Source organism: Ochotona curzoniae, unplaced genomic scaffold (assembly GCF_017591425.1).
Source record: "Ochotona curzoniae isolate NIBS_2020 unplaced genomic scaffold, NIBS_Ocur_1.0 contig_520, whole genome shotgun sequence".
Classification (NCBI taxonomy): Eukaryota; Metazoa; Chordata; class Mammalia; order Lagomorpha; family Ochotonidae; genus Ochotona; species Ochotona curzoniae.
In genome coordinates this window covers 556,248-580,000 of record NW_024466457.1, presented here as the reverse complement: position 1 = coordinate 580,000, position 23,753 = coordinate 556,248, and the positions used below count along the sequence as shown (strand labels likewise).

At 57.0% G+C, this 23,753-nt stretch overlaps 1 protein-coding gene across 5 annotated transcripts; it reads left to right on the top strand.

Moving 5' to 3' along the window:
- Positions 1–7,359: 7,359 nt before the first annotated feature.
- On the top strand, positions 7,360–20,391 carry UBTF (upstream binding transcription factor). Of its 5 annotated transcripts, none has more exons than XM_040989235.1 (21): positions 7,360–7,771; positions 10,680–10,804; positions 12,083–12,258; positions 12,710–12,793; positions 12,896–13,051; positions 14,786–14,850; positions 15,115–15,235; positions 15,592–15,702; positions 16,046–16,179; positions 16,288–16,429; positions 16,588–16,629; positions 16,731–16,844; positions 16,947–17,102; positions 17,458–17,613; positions 17,713–17,823; positions 18,108–18,196; positions 18,298–18,487; positions 19,101–19,148; positions 19,240–19,311; positions 19,399–19,542; positions 19,629–20,391. In XM_040989235.1, the coding sequence occupies exons 2-21, from the start codon at positions 10,747–10,749 to the stop codon at positions 19,752–19,754; spliced, it is 2,295 nt and encodes a 764-aa protein (XP_040845169.1). In that variant the 5' UTR covers positions 7,360–7,771; positions 10,680–10,746; the 3' UTR covers positions 19,755–20,391. The 5 variants fall into 5 exon arrangements, with proteins under 5 accessions (XP_040845169.1, XP_040845167.1, XP_040845171.1 ...); XM_040989234.1 differs by lacking the exon at positions 7,360–7,771 and adding an exon at positions 9,298–9,535; XM_040989233.1 differs by lacking the exons at positions 7,360–7,771; positions 15,592–15,702 and adding an exon at positions 7,985–8,220 and having other exon boundaries at positions 19,240–19,307.
- Positions 20,392–23,753: the final 3,362 nt, after the last annotated feature.

Genomic DNA, 23,753 nt, shown 5'->3' with positions numbered 1-23,753 from the left:
AAACTGGAGACAGACAACACAGTGAGTTACATACAACCTGTGTTTGCCACCCACAAATGGCAACCCCTGACCTCCACAGGGACCAGGATGCAAATCCTGGCCTGTAATTGGCAAATGGCTACAAGTTAAGTGTGGAAAATTCTAACAGTTAAAAACTGCAGGGAAACCAAGTCATGGGATCCCGTGCTTTTGTTATTTTTATCTCCTGGATCGTCACCTTAGCTATCACAGAAAAATCCTCTCCTGGTTCTGCAGGGGGAGAGGGAAACATTATGAAATTTACCAGGGCCTCAATACTAGAAACTGAAATTTACCAGACATCAACACTGAGAAACTGTTTTATCAGAGCCCAACCAGTTGGGATTTTGGTACCTTCGCTAATTAGAATAAGGGAAATGCCCAGCACTAGTCAGCTCTAGTCATGGTGGCTACCTGGCAGGGCAGGAGAGAAATCTCACCACCACTACCAGTAAAGTTCTTAGTCCTAGGGTACAAGCTTGTCAGAGCCCCAGATCCAATCTTCGAACTATAATGTGGTTGCTCTCCCCTATGCCTCACCACTAAATGACTTAAAACCTAATTATTGCAGTTCCTCTTACCCAGTCCATCACATCATCCAAAAACTGCCAGGTGTACTAAAGGCAAAACACAGCTTAAAGAGACAGTATAAGGATCCAGCACAGTAGCCTAGCAGCTAAAGGCCTTTCCTTGCATGCACTGGGATCCCATATGGGCACCAGTTCTAGTCCTGGCAGCCCTGCTTCCCATCCAGCTCCCCTGCTTGTGGCCTGGGAAAGCAGTCGAGGGTCACCCAGAGCCTTAAACTCTGCACTCGCATGGGAGACCCAGATGAGGCTCCTGGCTCTTGGCTTAAGCTCAGTTCCGGTGTTGCAGCCACTTTGGGAGTGAATCAATGGACAGAAGAGCTTCCTTCTGCCTCTCTCTGCCTCTCTCTGTATATCTGACTTTCCAATTAAAAAAAAAACTTAAAAAGAAGAAGAAGTTAGTAGAGGAAAGCCAGAAAATGTCAGAACTCTTGGAAATAAAATAGTACACTTCTAAAGCCGCACAGGTCAAAGGGGGCCCTGTGACATCGGCATCCTGTATCAGCATCAGTCACATTCTGGCTGCTCCACTGCTAATCTGGGTCCATGCTGGTGCACCCCTGAGAAAGCAACAGAAGATGGCCCAAGTGCATAGGACCCTGCCTCCACGTGGGAGACCCAGATGAAACAACTTACTACAAAAATCCTGTAATCCAGGACAGTGGAGTACTAGTGAAAGAACCAATGAAAGGTTCCATGGAACAGAAGAGAGAGCTCAGAAACAAAATACTCACATTGTATCAAGGGATCTTTGACACTTGAAGGAAGGGCAGCATAGTGGGGCAAAGCCATGTTTCCAGAATGACTGAATATCACATGCAAAAAAAAAAAATTTAATCTAGACACAGACCTACGCCTTCCACATAAATTAACTCAAAATGCATCACATAAATAAACATAAAATTTAAAACTATGAAACCATTATATCATGGGAGAACATCTAATAACCTTAAATATGGAGATGACCTCATATTCATTTATTTTTCAACATTTTCACAGGCCAGAGGTCCTTTATAACTATTACTGTTATTATTATTTTACACTTACTGTGTCATCAATTTCTAAGAAATGGGTTCCAGCGGTTCAGGTTCAGGCTCTTTTCTGTGAGTTCAGACAAGACGGGCGGGAGCAAGCTAACACTTCCAGTGCACCCAGGTATCTTTCCCTCTGGTCTCCTGCTTTTCTCACCCTTTTTCTTCCCACAATTCAGGAAGCGATCAGGGCTCCTAGAGTGTGCTAAATACATACTTATTCTCTTGGCAAGAATCTGTCCCTTGACTTTTTCCAACGAGCCAACAGAGTACTGGGTAACATTGTAGACTTTCACTTTGGCTGTGGTAACATTTCCATGTTTCCTTTAGCAACACTTCCACTCTCTTGGTGCCTATGTCACTTTTCTTGAAAATACGCAATACACAAGGGATGAGGCCAAGGAATGACTCCCTGTTTTCTGAAGCATCTTGACAACACACAGATAGGCTGCTTCTACTTGCTTCCCTTTGAGTCTCTCATTTTGACAAATGACTGCAAGGCAGTGATTCCCACCAAAAGGTGGTGATAAAGTTTTTGTTTTTATAGATTTATTTATTTATTGGAAAGTCAGATACACGGAGAGGAGGAGAGACAGAGAGGAAGATCTTCCGTCCAATGATTCACTCCCCAAGTGAGCGCAACGGCCAATGCTATGCCGATCTGAAGCCAGGAGCCAGGAACTTCCTCCGGGTCTCCCACGCGGGTGCAGGGTCCCAAAGCCTTAGGCCGTCCTTGACTGCTTTCCCAGGCCACAAGCAGAGAGCTGGATGGGAAGTGGAGCTGCCTGGATTAGAACTGGCGCCCATATGGGATCCCAGGATATTCAAGGTGAGGACTTTAGCCGCTAGGCCACGCCGCCGGGCCCCGGTGATAACTTTTTAAAAAAAGATTTATTTATTTTTATTGGAAAGTCAGATATACAGAGAGGAGAGACAAAGAGGTAGATCTTCCATCTGTTGATTCACTCCCAAAGTGGCTCCAATGGCTGGAGCTATGCTAAAAATAAGCCAGGAGCCAGGAACCTCTCCTGGGTCTCCCATGTGGGTGCAGGGTTCCAAGGCTTTGGGCTGTGTTACCACACTGGGCCTGTGCCTTTTTTTTTTTTTTAACATTTAAACTTGTCACCGGGGCCTGGCATGGTAGCCTAGCAACTAAAGTTCTTTACTTGAACTTGCCGGGATCCCATACGTGCATCAGTTCTAATCCTGGCAGCCCTGCTTCCTATCCAGCTCCCTGCTTGTGGACTGGGAAAGCAGTCGAGGATGGTCCAAAACCTTGCAACCCTGTACCCACATGGGAGACCCGGAAGAGGTTCCTGGTTCCCGGCTTTGAATCGGTGCAGCACTGGCTCTGTCTCTCCTCCTCTAAGTATATATCTAACTTTGCAATAAAAATAAATCTTCCATTCAGAGATTCACTCCCCAAGTGACCACAGGAGCTTGGAGCTCTTCCAGGTCTTCCACATGGGTACAGGATCCTAAGGCTTTGGACCATCCTCGACTGCTTTCCCAGACTACAAGCAGGGAGCTGGATGGGAAGCAGAGCTGCCAGGATTAGAACTGGTGCCCATATGGGATCCCGGTGCATTCAAGGAGAGAACTTTAGCTGCTAGGCCACCACGCCGGGCTCTACTTATTTATTTTTATTTGAAAGACAGAGTTACAGACAAGGAGAGACAGAGATTTTCCACCTACTGGTTCACTCCCCAAATGGCTGTAACAGCCAAGACTGGGCTGGTCAGAAGCCATGAGTCCAGAGCTTCTTCCAGTACTCCCATGTGAGTCCCAGGGGCCCAAGCACTTGAACCTCCTCTACTGCTTTCCCACAGCATAAGCAGGGAGCTGGTTTGCAAGTGCAGCAGCCAGGACTCAAACCAGTGCTCATATGGGATACTGGTACTGCAGGCAGAGACTTGGCCTCACTGGGCCGGCCCCAGGTAATTTCTTTTAAAGTTAAACATATGCATAATTATGTGATGCTTGACTTAATGTTCTAACCTAATTGGGCGTCCAGGCACTTGGCCAAATAATATTCTTGTTGTACAATAAGGTTGCTTCTAAATGAATTATGATATTATGACTGAGTCAGGCGTACTACCCTCCCTAATATGATGGAACCTCATCCAATCTTTTGAACACCTACATAGAACAAAAATGCTAAGTAAGGCTAGAGCCTGTCAGATTTTGAACTTGACCTTCTACTGGTGACTCTTGAATTGGTCCTGGACCCAGTCCATTGGACTCGTGTGTTTTAACTTGCTAGATCATAGAGTGACACAATCTGCTGCCCAAGCACATGAGCAGGAGGATGAATCGCAAGAAGCAGGACTAGATCCCACATGCTCTGATAAGGGATCCAGGCATCGCAAGTGGTGGTTTAACCCATTGAGCCACAATACCCACCTTGTTTCATATCTTTACTATCCAGTAAAGGACCCATCAGACAGGTAGCTGTGGAGCACTTGAAATGTAGCTAGTGTGACAAAGGAGCTGGATTGTAAATCTTAATTAAACTTCAACAGCCACGTATCTGGTGGCTACTATATTGAACAGTGCAGCAATATCCTACTACAATGATCTTTGCAAGCTCTGAATTCCACCAATACTCCTATACGTAATGTTGCTTTTTGCTGATTCATGTTTAAAACACAACACTTAGCATATTAAATATGCATGAAAAGGTGCCTTGATTAATTATCAGGGGAATGCCACCACGTAAGAGACCCAGATGGAGTTCCTGGTTTTGTCCTAGACCAGCCATTGCAGCATACCAAAGCCAGGAGACAGGAGTTTCATCTGTTCCCCTAGGTGAGTGCAGGAATCCAAGAACTTGAGTCATCTTCTGGCAATTCATCTGGCACATCAGCAGGCAGCTGTATCTGAAATGGAATGGCCAGGACTTGAACTAGTGCCCATAATGGATGCTGGCACTGCAAGTGGCTGTGCCCCCTATACCTCAACAATGGCCCCAATAAGTAGCTCCAATCAATTTTTAAAATTCGTCTCTGAAAATATTCTTGGGGCTGACATAATGGCTCAATTAGCTCATCTTCTGCCTGAAAGCCAGAGTTTCCTAGCTGCTCTACTTCCCATCCAGCTGCTTGTTTGTGGCTTGGAAAAGCAGTATAGAATGGCCCAACTTGGGACCCTCATTTCATGTGAGAAACACAGAAGATCCTGTTCCCTGGCTTTGGATTTTAGCTCAGGTCTGGCTTTGCAGGCACTTGGGGATTGAACCAGAGATTAGACCTTTCTTTCTGTAAATCTGCCTTTCCAATTAAAAAAAAAAAAAAAAAAACTAAAAAGAATCTATATCTCTGCAAAAACATACATATAAGAGCACTCAAAAGTATTGTTATTCACAGTAGTTAAAAACAATCGAAATATTCATCAGTAGAATGGATAAATTGTAGTGTGTTTATACAGTGAGATGCTACTGCAACAAGCAGCACTTACAGAGAGGGAATTCAGAATAACAATGATGAAGGGAAACACTGACTTTGAATGAACTTGCTAGATTCAGAAAATGATATTCTGACCCAGTTGGCAGGTTACAGAATAGATACATTTTAAAAAGTAGATACATTAAGTCACAAGTATACTATGTATTCTCCTGTAGATATTCATGGAGTTCTACCACTTAGACTACATCCTGTCTGTAAACCATGTCACAACAAAAAGAGGAAAAAAAAAAAATAGAGGGCAACAGACCCCCCAAGGAATATTTATATCATTATCTTTAAACAGAAAAAAGTTTGAAAACAAACCATTTCCAATAGCTGACTCTGAAAAATAATACCTGTATTGCCGTACCAAAATCACATCCTTGGACACCAGGACACTACAAAATCACATTTTGCTAATGCATTCCAGGCCCCGAGAGCTTCCCAGGAGCCGGTGTGTGGCTGCTGGCAGCTGTGGGAGGGTCAGAGGCCAAGCAGAGAGGATCCAGTAGCTGGGATTCTGCTTTGTCGCCAGCTCGGGCTGGCTTCGTGGAATGCCAAGGCCCTGTTCGCAGGCACGTGCCAGAAGACGGAGAGGAGAACTGGGAAAGGGAACACAGAGAAAAGGCTAAGAGCAAAGTCCCTCACGACTGGCCCAAAGCCCAAGTCTTGGACTGCTGACCTCAGGAGTGCCGCAAAGGATGTAACCCCAGCCAATGGCTCTCCAAGCGGGAAGGGCGCCAGCTGTGATTTTTGCTGCCCAAGGAATCGATAATAACCATTCGTGTGATTCACGCTCACCCTGTTGTATTCCAAAGCACTTAACCCAAAAGTCCCTGGGCCCAGCCAAAAAGCTGAGGGCCAGGAGTCAAAATCTTTGGAGTCCAGGTCTGGAAAGGAAGAGTGGGAGCCTTCTGAGGGTCCGAGTTCCTCCCGCAGACCCTCCGGTGTCTGATCGGGAAGGAAAAGCAGGCCGGGGTTGCTGCTGTCCTGTTAGACACTGTGATAAGGTGAAGTCAGAACTTGTCCAAAGGCACACACTATCCACAGAGGGGGGACTTCAGATTCCAAACCCTTCGCTCCGGAACAAGCTTCGTGCCGGGTTTGCAGTGCATCGTGAAATGGCTTGAAGCCCCAGTGTGGACCGCGGCAACACTCAGAAGTGTTGGTCTTGGGAAAGGAATGGAAGGAATCTTCTTTCTCCCAGCAGACAAGAGGAGCTAAGTGCCAGAAAGCCCGTGCGAGAACCAAGGCTGTTTGGCTAGGGAGAACCCACGGGGGCTTGGGCAACCAGCCTATCAAGCCTGAGTGAGGTTCTCAGCGGTCTCACGATGGCGCTGCCGGGAACGATGGCTCAAACCCAGGGCTGGCCTGCAGCAAGCCGGAGCTCTTAACCGCGCCCGCGGGCGCCTGCGTCCGGATAACCCTTCTTCCTAGCAGGGAAGGCCAAGCAAGACAAGCCCCGCCGCCGACGGCGCAGGCAGGGACCCGACTGTGGACCGCGGCGCGCGAGAGGCCAGCCCCGAGGAAGCCGCGCTTCAGCTGCACGCACGCTGGGCAGCGGTGCTGTGCGCCCCTCGCGGCTCCCAGCCGCCGCCGGGGAGCAGAGCCCGCAGCCTGCTTTCCTGGGGCTGGCCGAGCCTTTTTGACAAGCTGATTGCGTGGCGGGGATTGGCTAGTCCGGGCGTGACGCCGGTAACAACAAAGGTGGAGTTGAAAGAAATTAGATTAAAGGAGGGGGGGAAATTAAAGGGGGAGCTGGAAGGGGACTGGAGACAGCGAGCGAATGAGGAGATGCGCGCGTCGCCGTCTCCGGTACCGACTTGGCCCCCCCGGAAGCCCCTTCGCGTGAACCTGCCGGGATCTGGCTCTTCTTTCCCTCCCCGGCCCAGTTCCCGGAGCCGGGTAGGAGAGATGGCTGCTGCTTGGAAAAACCTCCCCACCTCCCACCCCACCCCTTCCGACGACCCACGGGGAGAACTTTTTTTGCTCGGACTACTCGTATCCTCAGCCCGGCGAAGGTGGGAAGGCGCTGGGAAGCAGGCACGTTCCAAACCCCGGAAGGCCCGGGCTGAGCTTTGACGAGGCGGGCTGCCGCCCGGTTTTTCGATGTATTTCACATCTAACAGCTTCCTCCTGCCTCTGCTTTTTTTTTTTTTTTTTTTAACACTCCCCCCACACACACACTCTCTTTTTTAGCCCCCCTCCCCCGCTTTGGCTTCAGGGTTGCAAAAGCAAAGAGCAAAAAAAAAAAAAAAAAAAAGCGCACACACTCAGACACACGCCAGTGGCGACAGGGGAAGAGTTGGAAAGCCGCAGGAGGAGCAGGAGGCAGGCGGCGGCGAGGCCGGAGCTCTGGGAGCCGGCAGGTTCCCTCGCAAATCCCCCTCCGCCCCAAGGCGCCTCACCGGCCCCGGCAGGGGAGCGAGGAGCCGGGCGAGCAGATGGAGGAGTGGAGCTCGCTCTAGGCAGCGGGCTTGGCCGGAGAATGGAGGAGCCGCCTCGCGACCGGCTGATTGGAAGAGAAACGCAGAGCGATGGAGGCGGGGGTAGGAGGACGATTTCTCTGCGGGGACTGGCGGCGGCGTACACGCCCGGGTCGGGCGCTGCAGAGCTTGGCTGGCTTTCAACCCGCGCTCGCCGGCTCCAACCCCGCGCGCCCCCACCCCAAGCCCTCCCGGCGGCTCCGCAGGTGAGTGCGAGCTGGGGGCCAAAAAGACCCAAAAGTCTCCACACTCCCGCCCTTCAAAGATTAAAAAAAAAAAAAGAAAAAAGAATTTTTAAAATATATATTTTCGCATATTCCGGAGAGCGGCGGGAGGGAAGGGGTGAGGCTGAGCCACCCCGGAGGAGGCGGAGGGGCCAGGCGAGGCCGGAGTGGCCCGGGAGGCGGCGGTGCCGAGGCGGCTCTGACGGGCGAGCGCTCGGAGCGGCGCTGCGCTGCGCCGAGGCGGGCGGGCGGAGCGGGGCGGGCGGAGCGCGGCGCGTGGGGCTCGCCATTAGCCGTCGCTCCGCTTCGCCATCTCGGGCTTTGTCTGGCGACTCGCTTCCCCGGCGTCGGCTGCGGCGGAGCTGCAGCTCAGCTCTCCGGCCCGCCGCGCCCCTTGGTGTCCCAGGCCCGCGCCACCAACCCTACGTTCGGTAAGTGAGCCTCGGCGCCACGGATTTCGGGGGAGAGGGGTAGTACGAGAGCCGTGGTGGCGCCGATCTCCATGCGCCCGGGCAGGCCTGGGGAGCCATGCCGGGCTGGATTAAACCGGCTCCCACTGTGGTTCCTCGTCGGGAGCCCATCGGCTCCTCGCCGTTTCTAAGGTGTAAGGAGCAAAGGGAATTCCTTTTCCCTCTCTGGCAAGAATAATTTCCATCCCCACCCCCCCCCCCCCAAGTTTCGTGTATGCCGTTTGGCGGCGAGGTAGGCGCCGGAGCTTGGCACGGCGATCGGCAAGCGTGCACCCCGAGCTAGTGGCTACGCTCCGGGGAAGGTGGGCGCGAACCGGCCCCTCTGGAAGGCGGGAGTCAGCTGGGTTAGAGGGCCGAATCTGGGCCGGGAGAACTTGGAAAAGAGCTCCCGAGCCGGACTGCGGGCACCCCCGAGCCTTCTCTGCCGCCGGGGGGCCCTCCGGGCACCCTCTCAGCGGCCGCGCCTCGGCCCTGCCTCCCGCGCCGGCCCAGCCTGCTAGTTCCCCCGCGGGTCTGGCGAGGTCGCTCTCGGCGCCTGCCCGCCCGCCTCGGCTCCGAGCCCCGCCGCCATCCGGGCGGCTGCGTGTCTCCCTGCCCCGGCCCCCCCCTTTCCCGGCGGCGGCAGCAGCAGCTACAGCCGCCGCCACCACCACCACCAGCAGCAGCAGCAGCACCAGCACCCCCCTCCCCTCCTTCCGTCCCTCCGCCTCGGCCGCCCGGGTCCCCCCAGCTCCCGCCCCTCCTCCCAGCTGCCCCCCGCGGAGCCCGCCCGGGCAGGCTGTGGGAGGGAGCGGAGCCGGCGAGGCGGGCGGGCTGGCGCTCGCTCCCCGGGGGTCGGTGTGCGCTCTACGGGGAAGGACGCGCTCGCTGCCCCGCTTCTCCCGCCCCCCCTTCCCGCTCCTCCTCCTCCCTTCTCCCTCCTCCTCCTCCCCGCTCCGGCGGCGGAGGCTGCTGCGGCGGCGGGGGGTGTGCGAGCTGAGGCCGGGGCCGGCGGGCGGGCGGCGGGCGGGCTGCCTGCAGGCGGAGGGAGCTGTGCTTTGTGCTTTTCGCCGCGAGGAGCAGCAGGCAGCAGCTACAGCCGCCGCCGCCGCCGCCACAGCAGCAGCAGCAGCAGCAGCCGCCGCCCCAGAGCCGCCGCCGCCGCGCCCGGAGGAGGAGCCGCTGCCGCCGCGGGAGGGAGCTGCGGCTGTGCCCGGCCGAGCGGGGGAGGGCGCCGCCGCTCAGAGCCGGGGAGGGAGCCGCCGGAGCGGGAAGCCCGGAGGTCGCGCTGCGCCGGGTAACCGAGGCCGCTGAGGACGCGCGCTGGGGTCGGGGCCGGGCGGCAGGGAGAGGACCGCGGGGTGCGGTGGACGCCCGGCGCCAGAGCCACGGCGACCTCCGAGCAGGGTCTGGACGCGAAGCCGGCCAGGGCACTGGGGAGGACGCCGGGGGAGGGGAGGGCAGGAAGCGAGGCCCGAGTCGGGCCCGGGCCTCGGAGCCCGCGCTTCTCCCGGCCGGCAGGCGCAGTTCTCCTCGGCCGCCGGAGGGGGCGGCGGGGCCGGTGAGCGCTGCGCCCCCGCCTCCCGGCCGCCGTCCTCCCGCCCTCTCCTTGGCTCGGCTCCCCGGAGGCCGGGGCGGGGGCGCCGGCGGGGCTGGGCCGCAGGCTCGGGGGAGGAGGCGGCGGTTCCCGCCGCGGTCGCGCCTCTGCGCCGGGCTCCTCCGTGCGCGTCGGGGTGGCTAGGCGGTGGCGGCGCGTCTGGCCTGGGTGGGTGGCTCGGGGGCCTGGGGGGCAGGCTAGGCCGCTTCTCTCCGGTTGCTCGCCCGCCCAGGCGGGCGGAGACGGCGTCGGGACCTCGGGAAGGGGGAGCGGCGGGAATCCGGATCCGGTCCCCGGGGGCGGTGCGGCCGCTGCGCTCCGGGGCTGGCGGCGGCTGCGCTGCGTCCGGGTCCCCGCCGGGTTGCGGAGGCGGGGGGAACCGGCGGGGGGGGGGAGGAGGAAGGAGGAGACTGGGGCGCGTGCCCGCTGCCGTGGCCGCGCGCGCCCTTTACCCGCCCTTCCTCCTCCCCCGCCCTCCAGCCTGGGGCCTCCCCGGGGCGGGCGCACCGAGGAGGAGGAGGAGGAGATTTTTTTTTTTTTGGCCCGGGTGAGGGTGGGGGGAAGGAGAGCGGAGGGCGGGCGCTCGCTGCACGCGGGAGCTGGGAGCAGTCTCTCGCGTGGGCAGCGGAGGGCGCGCGCCGTGGAGCCGGGCTGCAGGGACTGGGGGAGAGAGGTTGGCAGAGAAGCAGCGCACTCCCAAACCCGCGGACCCAGAAGTCTCTTGGGGTCTCTCTGAGAGTGGGACTTGCGCCCCTCCCTCCCTTTCTGGGAGGGGATGGCAAAGAAAGGAAGTCCCACGCCTTCCTCTGTGTGTCTGAGTTGGGGACTGGTGTCTCTTCTAAAGGGTGAGGTGGCTTTGACCCCGGGTGGCCCGGCCAGCGCGATCAAGGAGGTGGTTGGACAGCTGGAGGATGAACGGAGAAGCCGACTGCCCCACAGACCTGGAAATGGCCGCCCCCAAAGGCCAAGGTAATCCACCCCATTTCCCACAGGGCTCCCGGCCCATCGCAGAGGCTCCAGGGTGCTGTTTTCCGCCTTGGGGGGTGGGAGCCTGAATGTTATCAGGTGAAGCCTCCCTCCCTCCTGGGATCTGGGTAGTGCTGCCTGTCACCTGTAGATTGTACTTATAAGGCTCCCCTCTTGCTTGTGGGGTCCTCAGTAGCTTGATACAGTCTCCTTCCTGTGGCCATGCTGTGGGGCAGGCACTAAGGGGGGGACAATTAGGGTCCATGTGATGGGCTCTGCTGAAAGCCCAGCCCAGGTTACCAGGTGCAGGTGAAAATGAAGAGTCAGTCTGACTCCTGGCTGTGGATGGCTGTGGTCCCAGCTCACCTTCCAGGGCAGCTGAGGTGTGGAGCTTGCTGCAGCTGCATTTCAATTGTTGAAAATTACTGGTCTGGAGCTCCCCCAGCCTTGTGTGTGTGTGGCCTCCTGGAGAGGCTGTGTGTGGAATTGCACACTCTGCCCCAGAGCTGCCCTGTAAGTACTCTTCCATGTCAGTCCCTTGTTGCTCACCTGCCAGAGCTCTCTTCTGTCAGCCTTGAGTGGCAGGTGCAGTCTCCTTGCCTCAAGGACCACATTCCTGCCATGCTACCTCGGTTACCCTTGGTGCCCATGCCGCACTTCAGTCCTTGCACATTTAGGGTCTCCACCCGGAATGTTAACTTGGCAGCACTTGTTTTTAAGATGTGTTGATTCATTTGAAAGAGACTGAAAGTGTCCATCCACTGATTCAGTCCCCAGATGGTGGCAGAAGCCAGGATCTTCTTCCAGGTCTGCCACTGTAGGTGCAGGGAGCCAAACCCTTGGAATATTCTCTGCTACTTTCCCAGGCCATTGGCAGGGAGCCAGACCGGCACCCATAAGGGATACAAGCCTTTTGGCAACATATTGAGAGAGAAGTTGCTTTCTTGCAGGACCCCAAACTACAGCTGCTTTGGGTACCCACTCCTTCCCCACAGTATAGAGTGGCTGTTGGAATGATAGTAGCTTAGTAGTCAGCCAGACTCAGGTTCCAGCCTGGCTTGCTGGATGTGATGCCGTCCAGTCTGGAGTCACTGCCCTCATCCAACATGGCTACAGCTTTGCAGTCATGAGCTTTGCCCAGACTTTGCCTTCACCTAGGGAGAAACCAGGGGCTGGGGTGCTCTGGGGAGGAGGGGTTGCCCACTCAAGGCCCAGGGAGCAAGTTCAGAGGACGACGTGATGTGAGCCAGGAGTGATGGCTTCTCTCCCACTCCTCACCAGACCGCTGGTCCCAAGAAGACATGTTGACTTTGCTGGAATGCATGAAGAACAACCTTCCATCCAATGACAGCTCCAAGTTCAAAACCACCGAATCACATATGGACTGGGAAAAAGTAGCATTCAAAGACTTTTCGGGAGACATGTGCAAGCTCAAATGGGTGGAGATTTCTAATGAGGTACCTGACACCCGACCCGCATCCTTCCCTCCTCCCAGCATACATGGCCTCCCTTGACAATCCTGCTGGGAGAACTGAGGGAGAGAAATCTGTCAGAAAGGAACGAGGCCGGGGTTGGCGATCCTGTGTTTACCTGTTAGCCTCCTGCCCGTCCTTGACACCACTGGCCTGGAGTTCTCAGTCTGCCACCTTCAAATGCTGTCCGTTCCAGGGTTCTCGTTGCCTTGGATGGAATGAGGCGCTGGCATGGGCAGTTCCACTGAGATCCATCAGCACCCCACTGCTCTCAGTGGGTGGCCAGACTGCCCAGGCCTCCATTCAGGGGCTGAGGGCCATAGCCTGGGGTCTCACTATCCTTGAATCATTCAGTCCTGAGGAGGTGGAGGGGCATACTCCTGGGTGGCCTTATTGTCTTCCCAGCTTTTCCATCCACTCATCTTCCGCCTTGCAGGTAAGGAAGTTCCGTACGTTGACAGAATTGATCCTTGATGCTCAGGAACATGTGAAAAACCCTTACAAAGGCAAAAAACTCAAGGTGCGTTACTGGAAGGGGGTATAGAGAGCAACAAAGGGCAGGGGAGGACAGTGAGCTCGCGGCATCTAACCTCCAGCGTGCCCATGTCTGTCCCTCTTCCAGAAACACCCAGACTTCCCAAAGAAGCCCCTGACCCCTTACTTCCGCTTTTTCATGGAAAAACGAGCCAAGTATGCGAAGCTCCATCCTGAGATGAGCAACCTGGACCTAACCAAGATTCTGTCCAAGAAATATAAGGAGCTTCCTGAGAAGAAGAAGGTGGGGGGGAGGGAAAAGGCCGGGGGTCACCAGTGTGATGTGGGTCACTGGGGGGAGTGAGTTGGGACAACAGAAGAGGTACGGGCACAGCCGGTCACTGTCTTGGATGGAATCCAGGTCAAGGCAGGGCCTCGTTAGTCCATGGCCTCAGGGTCTCCCACCCTGCTCCTGGACCTGTGTCCTCCCTGTTAGGCCTGTGCAGCGGTTTCTCACCCTCCTGGCCTTGCACCCCCTGGGCTCATGAGATGATTGCAATGTCCTCCTAAAGGTGGGTCTGGGCAGAGCAGTTATTGCTTGGAGCAGCCACGTGCCAGGTGAGAGGTCTCAGTTCACAGACCGGGCACCCCAGACTCCAGGTGTGCTCTGGGTTTCCTTCCTCCTGCGTCTGCGTTCACCCAAAGACACTATACCCTGCGCCCTGCTTGGGTGAGGTGCTGTCTCAGGTCCCCAAAGTGTGTGAACATTGGACGGAGTTTGCTGGACACAGAGAAGAGCAGACCTGTGGGGGGGGGGGGCAGCACACTGCCGTTTGGACCTTAGTAAGTTGGGGTCAGGCAAGAGGCATTGCTAGGCGGCAAGATGGTGCTGTGCAGGGCAGTGGGAAGGCAGGCGCATCTGGCAGGTGGCAGGCAGACTCACATGCCCTTGGTGTTGGGCCCTAGAGAGGAGCCATCCTGGCTGGGCAGAGCCGGATCTGGCTGGCCAAGCAGAAGTACTGTTCGCTGGAGCCAGTATTTACTTGGCTGGTGGAGGTGTTGACTGCACAGCCCCTAGACACTCGGGGCAGGAGAGGGACAGGCCACCAGACAATTGGGCCGAGGACCAGGGGAGGGAGAACAGAGGAAACTTGGCTGGCCTGGGATGCGGTCTGGAGCCTGCTCTCCTGCTTCTACCACTCGGGTTTGGGCGTGGGGCCTCAGCTCAGCCCTCTCCCTTCCCTGGTGTGAATCCTTCCTACTCCAGACAGGGCTGTTTGAGCAGAGGGCTAAATCAAAGAGGGGTACTGCTGGTGATATTTTGTGCAAACTCCAGGAACAGGGAGCCACCTCGGCTCCTGGGGCCTCTTCCGTTAGAGGCGGGGCTTAGACCCCATCAGCAGGAGCCTCTTGGTGCTGCTCTTGGATGCTGGGACAAAGAGATGATGCATAGAAGGCAAAACTTAGTAAAGGTAGAGGAGGAATGGAGAGTCCTGTGAGAAGGAAGGTACAGGGGAAGGGAGGCTGAGCTGATAGGGGAAGGGAAGGGAAAGCTGGGGTGGGGGGCCCAAGGAACCAGCCAGCAGCTAGCCAGGAGAGCATGAGATCAGATGGGACGCGGAAGCAGCTGGAGACGCAGAGGGAGTGGGCTGGGGCAAATGCCGAATGCAAAGATGGAGATGGAGTTAGCAGTGCAGGAAGCCACTCTTGATGGTGGTATGGGGTGGTCTCCAACATGGTCGTCCTCAGGCTTTGCAAACAGGACTCTGCTGCCACATAGACATGAGCCAGCTGCAGGTGCCGTGGTGTCTGTCCACCATGGGGCTGGGTGGCACCAGGTCCCAGCTCTGAGACTTGCCTCAAGAGGAGGGACCAGGTTGCTAATGTGGGAGAGCCTTGTGGGCCTGGCAGGAGGTGTTGGCACCTGACTGGAAGGCATAGGCTGGGAGGTGGAGGAGGGTAGGCCCTGGGCAGCTTCTGTAGCTCAGGGTGAGCTAGGCCCTTGGGTCCTTGGGTGACCCCTCCCCTCCTCCCCCAGATGAAATATATTCAGGACTTCCAGAGGGAGAAGCAGGAATTTGAGCGGAACCTGGCCCGATTCAGGTAAGGCAGTGGAGCCCAGAGGAGGCCCACGGGATGTCCCGGATGTGGCAGGGAAAGACTCGTGTCAGCCAGAGCCTAAAGCTGGCCATCCTGATGGCCTGAAGGGTCCCTGATAGACCCTGCTGTTATGCTCAGGGCAGGGACAGGCAGGTGGCTACTGTCCTGCTTGCTGCAGCTGGGAGGCCTGGTGGGTAATGAGGCAGCTAGCTTGTGTCTGCCCTGGCAACATCCCCTTGTTGACCCTTGCCCCCCTGCTCTGGCCAGGGAGGATCACCCTGATCTAATCCAGAGTGCCAAGAAGTCGGACATCCCCGAGAAGCCCAAAACCCCCCAGCAGCTGTGGTATACACATGAGAAGAAAGTGTATCTCAAAGTGCGGCCAGATGTGAGTGTCCGGCCTGAGGAGCAGGGGCGGAGGGCACACGTGGCAAGGAGGGGGGGGAGCCGCGCCGGGTCGGCTGGGCACGGTGCAGGGGAGCAGGAGAGGAGGCCCCTCCCCAGGGGTGGGCTGCATGGACAGGGCCTGGGCCAGCTGGCGTGCGAGCGTGTGCGTGCGTGTGTGTGAGCCTGCCCCCCTTGCACCCAGGCGGGACGCTCCCGCCTGTCCGCCTTCCCCTCCCGGCCTGTGGGGGACACTGGTGTGACCTCCTGTGGCCCGAGGGGGCGGGGGCCTCTGTGCCCCCACCCCACCATGCCCCCACCCTGGCTGCCTGCGTGTGTCTGACGGCTTTTGGTTTGCAGGCCACTACGAAGGAGGTGAAGGACTCCCTGGGGAAGCAGTGGTCTCAGCTCTCGGACAAAAAGAGGCTGAAATGGATTCATAAGGCCCTGGAGCAGCGGAAGGAGTACGAGGTTAGGCTTCCGCTGCACTCCTCCCCGTCCGGCTCTTCACGAGCCCCCCACTCACTCGGCGGCCACCGTACCCCTCTTGGGGGGCAGTCGCTCCCCATCATTCCCATTGAGGGAGGGGCCTTCTCGGCCCCTTGCCTCTGTCCCTACCTTTCCCCTTTCCACCCCCATGAGATCTCAGGCTAGGGCAGGGCAGGGCACCAGGCCTCACGACGCGGCAAGACACTACGGCCACCCCAGCTTTGCTCCCTGCCTGCCCTTCCCAGCGGCTCTCCCCCCACCCCACCCCACCCCGGCTAACCCCACGCCCTCCGTTGCCCTCCGTCCTCCCCACCTCGCTCTGCAGGAGATCATGAGAGACTACATCCAGAAGCACCCCGAGCTGAACATCAGCGAGGAGGGCATCACCAAGTCCACCCTCACCAAGGCCGAACGCCAGCTCAAGGACAAGTTTGACGGCCGACCCACCAAGCCACCTCCGTGAGCACTGTCCCCTCCCCCCCATGGGTGGGCAGGGGTCAGGCTGTGCCAGGGCCAGGAAGGGAAGGAGGTCACTCACGGGGTACCTCTGCCCACCCATCGTCACAGGAACAGCTATTCGCTGTACTGCGCAGAGCTCATGGCCAGCATGAAGGATGTGCCCAGCACGGAGCGCATGGTGCTGTGCAGCCAGCAGTGGAAGCTGCTGTCGCAGAAGGAAAAGGACGCTTATCACAAGAAATGCGACCAGGTGAGCTGGGGACCCGGCCAGCTTCCAGGCTGTGCAGGGCTCTGCCATGCACACTGGCGCTACCAGGCTACAGAGGGAACCCTGGCCATGCCATGAGGACTGGAGGGTCCCTGGTGTGGCTGCCCAGAACTGATCTCCAACTCTCCTCACCTTCCTAGAAAAAGAAAGACTACGAGGTAGAACTGCTCCGTTTTCTGGAGGTGAGTGCTGCCCCCGGTGGAGGGCGGGGGGTGGGCAGAGAACTGGGGCCTGGCTGACCCCCTCACCATGGGCCTGTTCCCACCCCACCCCCGCTGGCCAGAGCCTGCCTGAGGAGGAGCAGCAGCGGGTCTTGGGGGAGGAGAAAATGTTAAACATCAACAAGAAGCCAGCCACCAGTCCTGCCTCCAAGAAGCCCTCCCAGGAAGCGGGCAAGGTGGGCAGAGGGCCCCCAGCGGGGCTGGGTGGGCAAGCACAGGACTTCCCCCACTTCACCGGGCACCCCGTGGACCCCCGACCCTCTCTGCACTTGGCACAGGGTGGCTCGGAGAAACCCAAACGGCCCGTGTCAGCCATGTTCATCTTCTCGGAGGAGAAGCGGCGGCAGCTGCAGGAGGAGCGGCCCGAGCTCTCGGAGAGCGAGTTGACCCGCCTGCTGGCCCGCATGTGGAACGACCTGTCCGAGAAGAAGAAGGTCAGGCTGGTCACCCGTGGCCCTGGAGGGGCTGCGCACAGCACCGCCGCTGCCTTGCCCCGTGCGGCCCACACGTGCGCCCAGGCTCAGATGGCGCGGGGCTGGCAGGGGCTGGCAGCCGAGAGCGGCGCGCGGCCGCGCCGGAAGGCGGGAAGCTGTCAGCTGAGGGCTGTGACTCCCCGGGGAGCGGGCCCGTGGGCGGGGGCTGCGCCCCGGGCGGGAGACAGCTGCTCCCGCCCACGCGGCCCCTGGCCCCACCCTCCCCGCGGGAGGAGCCGCCTGCCGCCGCTGGGCGGGGAGCGCGCGCCCTCTGCCGGGGGCTGGCTGCCTGACGCCGCTGTGCCGCGCCCCACAGGCCAAGTACAAGGCCCGGGAGGCCGCGCTGAAGGCGCAGTCGGAGCGGAAGCCAGGCGCTGACCGCGAGGAGCGGGGCAAGCTGCCCGAGTCGCCCAAGAGGGCCGAGGAGATCTGGCAACAGAGCGTCATCGGCGACTACCTGGCGCGCTTCAAGGTGGCAAGGCCGAGTGAGGACAGGGAGGGGGTGGTCGCGCAGCCTCTGGTGCCCCCCGTGGCGACCCCTCTCACAGCCTCTCACCCTCACTGTCCACAGAATGACCGGGTGAAGGCCTTGAAAGCCATGGAGATGACCTGGAACAACATGGAGAAGAAAGAGAAACTTATGTGGATCAAGAAGGCTGCCGAAGACCAAAAGCGCTATGAGGTGAGAAGCTGGGACCACCTCCTTCCCCACACAAACACTGCCTTTTCTTTCCTTTCCTTCCCCTCCGCAAGCCAGGGCACCTCCCCAGCCCCAACACCCTAGCCTGGCTGATGCCAGCCTTAACTTCCTTCTCAGTTAATCGGGACAGGACCCTGCCCCCCGGGGTGACTGATGGGGGCACCTGACGCAGCTGTGAGTTGCTGGGAGGTTTCCTCTCCGCCCAATTCTGCCTCCGCCTGGCATGGGGTGGGGGGTGAGCGGGACCCTCCTGGTTGTCCTCACAGCGGGAGCTGAGCGAGATGAGGGCGCCTCCAGCCACTGCCAATTCTTCCAAGAAGATGAAGTTTCAGGGGGAACCCAAGAAGCCACCCATGTGAGAGCCTGGGTTTGCATCTGGCTGCAAGGGAGCGGGGAGGGGCACCTGGCAGGGGAGAGGCAGGTCCTGACGCTCCCTGCACCTGCTTTGCCCCCCAGGAATGGCTATCAGAAATTCTCCCAGGAGCTGCTCTCCAATGGGGAGCTGAACCACCTGCCGCTGAAGGAGCGCATGGTAGAGATCGGCAGCCGCTGGCAGCGCATCTCACAGAGCCAGAAGGAGCACTACAAGAAGCTGGCTGAGGAGCAGCAGAAACAATACAAGGTGCACCTGGACCTCTGGGTCAAGGTGAGAGGGAAGGAGTGGCAGGTGCCTTTGGCTGGCACCCCTGCAGTCCTGTGGGGTAGCACTTCTCTCACCGGTTTAAAGCTAGAGAAGCAAGTCCCAAGAAGGGAGCTGGTTTGCCCGGCCTGCTTCTGTCCTGCAGTGGGGCCCAGTGAACCACTCCTTGCCTGTACTCGGCTCCCAGCCTCTGAGCTTCCTCCGCGTGCTCTGGTTGAACAGTCACATGCATAACATGGGGAGCAGCACCTGTGTCCTCAGCCATGTCTGCTGTTTGGCCAAGCATCCCGGGAGATTGTGGGGACTGGGCATTCCAAAAAGTTGCCGGCCCCATTGTCTCATGAGGGGCCCCAGGCTCAAGGTGGGATGGATGACATCAGGTACAGAAGGTCTCGCCTGTGACAGAAGGACACAGCAGCCACCACCACTCTCAACACAGTGTGGCTTCAAGGGGAGCCAGAGGAATCACCATGAGCAGGAATGCTGGCTTTCTGCCAAGACCCAGAGTAGGGGGCGGCTGCCAGGGGACTGAGACAAGGTGGGATCTGCAAACACCCAACCGATCCCCAGCTCTGTCTGGGCCCTGCTCCAATCCTCCCTTCTCGCTCTGTCCCCACAGAGCCTGTCTCCACAGGACCGTGCAGCCTATAAAGAGTACATCTCCAATGTGAGTGTGGGCAGGATGGAGTTGGGGGGCACCGGCTTGGGTAAGGGGGAACTCATGGCTGCTCCCTTGGTACCCCTCCCATGCCCCACAGAAACGGAAGAGCATGACCAAGCTGCGTGGCCCGAACCCCAAGTCCAGCCGGACCACATTGCAGTCCAAGTCGGTAAGGCCCCTATCCCTCAGAAGGAAAAGGGCTGTGGGTTGGCCAGGCGGGGCGGGGCTGAGGCTACTGCCTCACTGCCCTGCCCAGGAGTCCGAGGAAGATGATGAAGACGATGAGGATGATGAGGACGAGGACGAAGAAGAAGAAGATGATGATAACGGGGACTCCTCCGAAGATGGCGGGGACTCCTCCGAGTCCAGCAGTGAGGACGAGAGCGAGGATGGGGACGAGGTGGGGCCGGCAGGGCATGGGGGGTGGGAAGCAGGGAGGAGGCCAGATCAGGGACTCCAGTGACCACAGGACCTTGGTCCCCACAGAATGAGGAGGAAGATGAGGACGAGGACGACGAGGAAGATGATGAAGAGGACGAAGACAACGAGTCGGAGGGCAGTAGCTCGAGCTCCTCATCATCAGGGGACTCCTCAGACTCAGACTCCAACTGAGACCCGCCCCACTGGAGCGTGCCCTAGAGCCCCTCCCCAACTGATCGCCTTTGTTTGCCCCCCATGTCCTGTTCCCACCCGGCCTCCCCCACTTTCTTTCTTTCTTTTTTTTTTTTTTTTTTTTTTAAACAGTATACAGTGGGGGTAGGGGGCCACAGGGGCCCAGGCCAGGACTCTGCAGCCTCAGAGCCATCAGCCCTGGGACACAGTCCCGCAGGGAGCAACCATCAGACTGAGCCAGCACTGGACCGGCCCGGCCCACCCCTTCTGCACTTGCGGTTCCGGCATGGACAATGGACAGGGGAGGAGAGGGTGGGAGGGTCCCAGGAGTTCAGTGAGGCCCTCTACACCTGCATCCCAACCCAAGGTGGGGTGGAAGCTTGGGGAGGACCCCTTCCTCCCCAGAGGACTTAACGCCTATACCCCTGCATTGGAACTGGAGGCAGGGCACAGGTTGGGAGAGGTGGGCAGGTGCCTGTGGGGAAACTGGCACCGCCCTGATGGCCCCCTCCCCTGCCCCGCTGCGGGAAGGAGCAGCCAGGACCCACTCACAGGGGAGGGGCGGAAGTGTTTTTTATATATGTGTATATATTTTTTTTTTTAAGCTCTGAGCTGTCAATGAGACGTTTCCTACCGATTCTGGCTGCCGCCTCTGTTGTCATTTCTGGGAGAGGGAAGGTTCGGGGAGGGGTTGGGGAACTTAAAAGGGTCATGATGTGTAGAAGAGTGTGGGGATATGTGTGCTGTCAGAGCCTGGGTGCACTGGGGAGGTATGTGCATGCACATGGATGTGTGTATGAAGGGATTTGTCCTGCATTCCACCTTGGCCTTTGTGAGTCTAGAAACAACAGGCAGGTAAGGGCCAGGGGGTGCTAACCTTGGTGGCCACAGCCCCACATCCTCCCTCTGGTCATCAAGGCTGTGTGGGAGGGACCTGTGTCACTCAGTGATGCAGCCGGTCTGTATGGTCCAGCAGGAAGATAGGAAGGGAAAGCTCATCTAGCCACCCCTGGGAGGTGGGGAGGACTGGGTTTGAAGAAATGTGTTGGGAGCACTCCTGGTTTCCTCTGCTGTCTCAGGACTATTTCTCCCCCACCCTGTAGCTGGGGCAGGCAGCCCACAAGCTCTTCCCTGCAGCTGTCCCTCAGCCTTCCCAAGCCTTTTGGTATCCCTTGATTTTTTTTTAATTGGAAAGTTAAATATACGGTGAGGAGGAGAAAGAGAGGAAGATCTTCCATCTATTCCCCAAGTGACCGCCACCACCAGTGCTGTGCCGATCTAAAGCCAGGAGCACAGAGCCTCCTCCGGATCTCCCATGCGGGTATAGGGCTCCAGGGCTTTGGGCTGTCCTCAACTGCTTTCCCAGGCCACAAGCAGGGAGCTGGATGGGGGGAGCGGGGCAGCCAGGACACGAACCAGCACCCACATGGGATCCTGGTGTGCATTCAGGGCGAAAACTTCAGCTGCTAGGCTACTGTGCCAGGCCCTGGTCCCTTGATTCTTAAGCCATGCCACATATTGCTTTAATTTAATGTTGACCATATTTGGGGTTTGGTGTATTTTTTTTTTAACAGCCATGTTAATGACTCATTAGCTGGGACCTTGGGCCAGTCCACCTAATGGCTCCAAGTAAAAACCAAGATAGGGCAGGAGTGGTAACTCTGCTGATAGCGGTGGGCAGGAAAGGTGAAGGGCTGTCACTCAGACAGGATGTGAGTCCCCCCAAAGGTGCTTGGGGCCTGGGGACCCAAGGAGGAGCACTCCCCACTCCTACTCCCCTCTCTGTCCCACCCCCCAAAAAAATTAAGTCCAAAGCTTTGTAAGTTCTGTTTCTTTCCTGGGAGACTTCCTCTCATGAACCCCATTTTTTGATTCAAATGCCCCTGCACTATTGTGTTGCAGTGGAATGTGTTTAGAAGCAACATTGGGGTGTTTTTCCTTTCTACTTTGGATGTTGGAGGTGGGGGTGTTAGCACTTTAAGAGGTATCTCCAGCACATCCTGGCGCTGAGATGGTATGGCTGGGGTAGAAACATTTGTCCCTGGCTTATTTTTTTCCTAATATTTAAGGAATTTTGTAGGTTTCCTCAACAATCACAACCTTTTGTATCATGGGAGGTAGGTGGGAATATAGAGGCATCTGCCTATGCTTAAGGCCAATTGCAGAAGTTTGTACAATAAAAACAGATTTTTGATTGTTGTCTGGTCACTGGTTGGGGAACAGGGGAAGAGGTGACCTAACAGGTTTGAGATAGAAAGCCCTTGGAGGCAGCTCTAAATGACCTGGGTCCTAACTGTTCCATGCTACTGTTGCACTTTGTCAATTCAGCTTGTTCCTGTTGGGTTGTGAGACCATCCAGGACTGAGCACAAATGCGTTGCCTTGGGACATTGGAGGTTAACTAAGGATTAAAGGTCAAGGTTGACCTGGTCACACAGACCTTCCTGGGAGCAATGTGGGAACCCCTGCCTAAGCCCTCAGCTTCACCCCAAGGTCACAGATGACATTCCTAACTCCACCCAGACCTCTGCTTGGGACCAGATGACAGATACAATGACTCCAGACTACTGCCTTTTTCACAAGGGCCTTGGCTGGTTCCTGGGCCAGGGAAGAAGGGCTGGAGGCCAGGGGCTCTGTCCTAGAGTTCTCAACTCTAGACCTTCCCCTGTGCCTTGTCCACCCAAAGACGGCCCCTCTGGGCTCTCCTACCGCCTCACCAGCCACTTGCCATTCCACCAAGGCTCACCACCACACTCCCCCTGAACCCTGTGAAGACTTACCAGGTGTTAGGGCATGTCACCTCTCTCTGCTCGTTCCTTCCTGGGTGTTCCTGTCTTCCCCCAGACCTTCTGTTTTTCACCCATATACAGCCATGGCCCCAAAGATGGAGATCAACAGAGACCACAGCCTGTGGCTGGCATATCCTCTCCAAAACACATGCTGAAATAGAACTGCCATCATGATGGGACTTTGAAGTAGCACTTTTTTTTTTTTTTTTCATTTTATTTGAAAGGCAGAGAGAGATCTTCCATCCACTGTTTCACTTACCCAGATGCCCTTAACACTGAAACCAGGAGCCTGGAATTCAGTCTGAGTCTCCCTCATGACTATCAGGAATCCAAGAACTCGGCCATCGCTTGCTGCCTCCCAGGGTGCACATACACAGGAGGCTGAGATCAGAAACAGCTGGAAGGGGATGTAGTCTCCCCAAGCTGAGGGGGTGGTTTAAGTGCTCCACAAGACAGCTGCCCCAAGGGGTGGGTCATGAGAGGTCTCCTTTCCTGAATGAGTTAATTTTGTCATTCTGAGAGTGGCTGTTATCCCAAAGTAGATTTCTGATTGATTAAAAAGAAAAAAAAGGATGTTTGCTTGGCTTTCTTGCGCTTGCTCTTGGCTATCTAGGCACTAGGTTTTCCTATAGCACAGACGCTTGCCAGAAGCTGGTAGCTGCCTTGCCTGTGGACTTGCCAAAGAAACTTTTGCGGCTTATCATGCACTTTTGTTAGAACAGTAGAAAGCAGACTAGCACCCCCGCTGTTCATGGCACAGGCGTGCCTGGGTATCGGTGTGTCCTCTAGGCTGCTTTGCAAACAACTTGCCTCCAGCTCAAAAGGACCACTCACCACTCGGTCATTCAACCTAGAAACCCAGGTGTTAGCCTTCACTCCCCACCTTTTCACTTCCACGGTAAATCCATTAGCTTGACCTTCTACTTGCTAAATTTCAACTTGGTCTACATACTTCCATGGCCATGACCTGCTGCCACTACTGCTCAACTTCAGTAGTCTTCCTAAGCCTGGTTTCCTGCACCTGCTGCCTTACCACACCTGTTTCCATGCTTAAGACACAATGGGGTGGGGTTTGGCCTAGGCCTAGGTGCAAACGCTGACTAGGAGGCCCACATCCCCTGCCTGGGTTCATTCCTGGCTCTACTGATTCCAAATTCCTGCTAATTCAGATCCTGGGAGGCAGCAGTGACGGCCCTGAACCTAAACTGAAT